The sequence below is a fragment of the Benincasa hispida genome, chromosome 8 (assembly GCF_009727055.1).
Source record: "Benincasa hispida cultivar B227 chromosome 8, ASM972705v1, whole genome shotgun sequence".
Lineage (NCBI taxonomy): Eukaryota > Viridiplantae > Streptophyta > Magnoliopsida > Cucurbitales > Cucurbitaceae > Benincasa > Benincasa hispida.
The window spans coordinates 13,323,989-13,328,947 of NC_052356.1; the positions used below are offsets into that span (position 1 = coordinate 13,323,989).

General features: G+C 33.0%; 1 protein-coding gene across 1 annotated transcript; it reads left to right on the forward strand.

Annotated features, from left to right (window-relative positions):
• The first annotated feature begins 640 nt into the window (after positions 1–640).
• Positions 641–4,012, forward strand: LOC120083650 (mitogen-activated protein kinase 3). Its single transcript, XM_039039484.1, has 6 exons — positions 641–983; positions 1,097–1,226; positions 2,010–2,147; positions 2,254–2,583; positions 2,974–3,157; positions 3,459–4,012. Exons 1-6 carry the CDS (start codon positions 823–825, stop codon positions 3,626–3,628), a joined length of 1,113 nt encoding a protein of 370 aa, XP_038895412.1. The 5' UTR covers positions 641–822; the 3' UTR covers positions 3,629–4,012.
• The last annotated feature ends 947 nt before the right edge of the window (positions 4,013–4,959 follow it).

Consider the following 4,959-nt stretch of genomic DNA (forward strand, 5'->3'; position numbering starts at 1 on the left):
AAGCTGGCTGTCAGATGTAGTCACCAGAGTTCTCTCATCAGAGGTAATCACTAAAATTGATAGCAGGATATGGTCTTTGCCAATGGTAGTTGCGATCAAGGCATGTAATCAGTGATGATTGTTATCGAGATAGGTGGAGTCTTTAAAAATATTAGAGGGAAGGTGAGAGAGATAGTTAGAAGATGGTGTTTTTTGACAACTTTATAGACTTAAATAGTGAAAAGTGAACGGATTATTTTAACCATTTTAACTTAAACGAGTGAAAAATAGATCAAAATTCAAATTATACCAAAAATAGATCCAACGATGGAGAGAAGACAAGTCAAAATACGAATAAAATAGAAGATTGCACGATCCTAATCATAGGGTAAAATAGATTTCATTTCATTAAAATAACCCATTCCTCTTTAAGCAATAATTAGATAATCAAAAAGAAGAATTATTTGATTTCCCAAATTTTCCAAAACAAACCCGTGGAAGAAGATGACGAAGGAAGAAAGCCGTTGAAAAAACGAAAAGCGAACATGAACCGTCGATCAAAGGCGGCGGAAATCTGAACCGTCCGATCTTCCGTCAGATGCGCGTGACTAATTTTTCTCCCGCGCCCGAGCCTTCGTTTCCCTTTCCTCGCATTTACTCCACTCTCTCTCCTTCTTCCCATTTGACAAATTCTTCTCTGCATAAATATTCATCCAAATTCTTCACTTCTTCTTCAAACTCTTGGTCTTGGTCTTCCTTCTTCCTTCTGGGTTTTCAATTTCTTGATTCAGAATCGAAGAATTTGATTCAGAAGGTGTTTCAGAGCAAAGGGTTTCGAAGATTATGGCTGATGTTGGTCAGAACAATCCTGCTGATTTTCCTGCTGTTTCAACCCATGGTGGCCAATACGTTCAGTATAACATCTTTGGAAATCCCTTCGAAATCACTTCCAAATATCGTCCCCCTATTATGCCTATAGGTCGCGGAGCATACGGAATTGTTTGGTATGTTCATTTCTTTGTTCTGTTTTTTTGGATTTTGTTGCTGATTTTGTATGAAACCTCCTTCTGGATTGAGTTTCTTTTTACCCTTTTTTTTGGATTTTGTTTGTTTGTAGTTCTGTTTTGAATTCGGAGACCAATGAAATGGTTGCGGTTAAGAAGATTGCTAACGCATTTGATAACCATATGGATGCGAAGAGGACGCTACGTGAGATTAAGCTTCTTCGCCATTTGGATCATGAAAATGTGAGAGACTTCATACTTGATGATTTACTTCAACTGTTGTTTCTATTAATCATTGCGAATTTTGATTTCTTCCGTTTGTGTTTGTGATTTCTATTTTGATGTATAAATTGGTGGCATGGGGGTAATGATGATAGAATCCTATATTATGAAATCGAAAAATAAAGAAAGTGAGAAAACCTCGATACAGACTAGCAGTATGTTAGCTACGTCCAAGACAGATGTGAGATCAGTTTATTATTAGAGAGAATATATAGTGCATTACTTTAAAACCTATTGCCGAAATAAAAAATAACATAAATACGAATACAATTTAGATTTGGTCATTGGTCAATGGTCATTCCGAGAAGATTCAAGGCATTCTACCATCCTAGAAGGTTCATTTTGATTGAATTCAAATTTTGATGTCTACTTGTAATATGGAATACATTGTATTTGGTGATTTGGTTCATTAATAAGTGGGTTGGACTTTCTCCGAAACGTATAAATGATTACAGTACTTACCCTTAGCAATGGTTGGGTGATTGGCCATATAATAGTTGAATAGCAGCTGTAGTAGCATGTGGTTCTTCATTATTTTGTTGCTGATGGAAAGTTTCTGGGATTCTGACTTTGTTGTTACATTACAATAACTGGATGATGAAATGGAATTGCTTCGTACAATGGTTATCTTGCTTTCTCTGTACCTTCTGATTGTATTTTTATAATATTGGGGGAAGTCTTTTAATAGTTGTTCTTAAGGGTGAGAAGAACAATCTTATATAGGTTGTGATTCATTGGATGTAGGTAATAGGCATAAGAGATGTGATTCCTCCACCTTTACGGAGAGAATTCAATGATGTCTACATTTCGACTGAACTAATGGATACTGATCTTCACCAAATAATCCGTTCCAACCAAAGTTTATCGGAAGAGCATTGTCAGGTACAACGGGGTCTTGACTTCTCATCATTCATTATGTCCAATTGCACCGTTGGTTTTTATTTCAATTGTTCCATTTGTAATATAAGTTTTGGCATGCTTTGTGCAGTATTTCCTTTATCAGATTCTCCGAGGACTGAAATACATACATTCCGCAAACGTCATTCATCGAGACTTGAAACCGAGCAATCTATTGCTTAATGCAAATTGTGATCTCAAAATATGTGACTTTGGTCTTGCTCGGCCAACTTCGGAAAATGAATGTATGACGGAATATGTTGTCACAAGATGGTATAGAGCACCTGAGCTTCTATTGAACTCTGATTATACAGCTGCTATCGATATATGGTCTGTTGGTTGCATCTTTCTGGAGCTTATGAATAGAAGGCCTTTATTTCCAGGCAGGGATCATGTGCATCAGATGCGATTATTGACCGAGGTAAAACAATCTACAGAGAGCTTATGCAGTGTATCAAATTTAGATTATCTAATTTCGACTATTAAAGCTCTGACCGATGTGAAAATATACCCGATAGTTATTGATTCCTTGATAATTTCTACTATCAGTTTTGTTAAGTATATAATCTTAATTTTGTTAAGTATGACTCTCATTCGAAAGCAATTTCTTTGTTCTGTTTTGTTAGTTCTCATCAGTTTCCCTTTGAAATATCGATTTCGGCCCATGATTTTCAAGTTCTATTTTTCCACTTAAAAATGGTTCATCATCTTTCCTTTTTCCTGAAATTGATTATCGTTACTTAATAGACATGGAAAGCTACTTTGACTGTAGGTTGTACACTTTCTCATGTTTTATCATTTTAATTCTTAGCTTCTTGGCACACCAACTGAGTCAGATCTTGGTTTCATTCGAAATGAAGACTCGAAAAGATATCTTCGGCAGCTACCTCCCCATCCTCGTCAGCCATTAGCAACGGTTTTTCCACATGTTCATCCGTTGGCAATTGATCTTGTGGATAAAATGTTGACATTTGACCCAACAAAGAGAATTACTGGTAAACATTTATCGAATCTCCATTATTTTGTCTTTTGATGGTCTGGATGAATTAGTTGCTTATTAAATACAATGTTAATGATAGTTTAGTGATTGGAATGTAGGGAGTACAATACTTTAAGTTATAACCTCTTCATTTTCTTACAATATTATTAGGTTCGAGGTGCAAACTATCATAAATTTGCATGTGAAATAACCTTCATGTGGCTTGTTTCAATTTCAAAAGTGACCATGAGTTTTTAAACCATAGTATTTTTCATATCATTCCTTGATTTTACTTTATGAATTTGTTTTTTAAACAGTTGAAGAAGCGTTGGCGCATCCATACCTAGAAAGATTGCACGACATAGCCGATGAGCCGGTTTGCCCAGAGCCATTCTCATTCGAGTTTGAGCAACAATACTTAGACGAAGAACAGATGAAGGAGATGATTTACAGAGAGGCATTGGCACTCAATCCAGAATTTGCATGACCATTACATGTACATGCTTTAAGTCTCGTCTCCCCGAGCAACAACCGCTTTGCAAATACAGGTAACATACAACGAAAACGGCTCAGGTTGGTGTACAAAACGAAATCACATCGAATGAGAGCTTTGTATGTTGAATTGGCTAACTTATCTATTTCATTGGTCTATCAGCTTCAGCCCTCTGAGAAAGCTCTTATTAAGAATACTCCCCTTTTTTTTTTTAATTCCACGGAAATTGTTAGTTTATTTTTTTGCCCCACGTTTGATCCTTTAAGTTTGTGTTATTTGTTGTTTTCTTTGTTTTGAAAATGTTGAATCTATATTTTGTACAGCAAACCAAATTAAATGCAAACTCATTTAATAAAAGTTCTATTTATGTTGTTCGTATGTCTCCATCTTTTGAATTAGAGCTATTCTGTGATCTTTATGTTAGCATTTTATTAATAGGATGTGTTTGATTTTAGTACACATATTTTCTTGTTTTAAGTATTGATCCATTTAATTTGTGACAGAAAGTTAGGTGTGGCATTACATAATGCTGATGGAGGTTTTTTTTTTTTTTTTTTTTTTTTTTTTTTTTTTTTTTTTTTTTTTTTTTTTTTTTTTTTTTTTTGGAAAAGACTAATGGAGATTGTTGAAGAATATATGATATTTGATAATTCCACATAAATATAATGCTGAAAGTGGGTCTATTTATACCTTATCTAAAATGTAATTGAATAGTTGCATGTGGAATTAAATTAATACTTTACCATAGGACGAATAAAACTAGAAAAGACCAAAATCTTTAAGATCTCGTTTGGTAATTATTTTGTTTTCATTTTTCTTTTTAAAAATATATTGCCTATTTTATCCATAATCCGTATAATAATTTGCATCTTTTCTAGATACAATAGTTGAATTCTTAGTTAGATTTAAAAAAAAAAAAACAAAAACGACTTTTTGAAAGCAATTTTTTTTTAATTATTAAATTTTGGTTTGGTTTTTTAAATTATTGGTAAAAATAGAAAACAAAATAAGAAAATTGAAGGTGGAAATAATATCCATAAACTTAATTTTCAAAAATAAAAATAAAAAATAAAATAATTACTAAAGGGAGTCTAAAATAGTTAAGTGTGAAACTAGAATTGTTAGATCATTAAATACATTATTATTTGTTTTTGTTAACAATAGATTTTGATTATTTTTTAAATCTTCTTTAGAAGATAAAGGTTTTAAATTATAAATATAGTTCGTATGATTTCCATTGATTTTTAAAAAGATTAAATTACAAGTTTAGTTCAGTTTTACAAAAGTATCTAAACTTTCACAATTTTGTATCAGGTAGGTTTCTT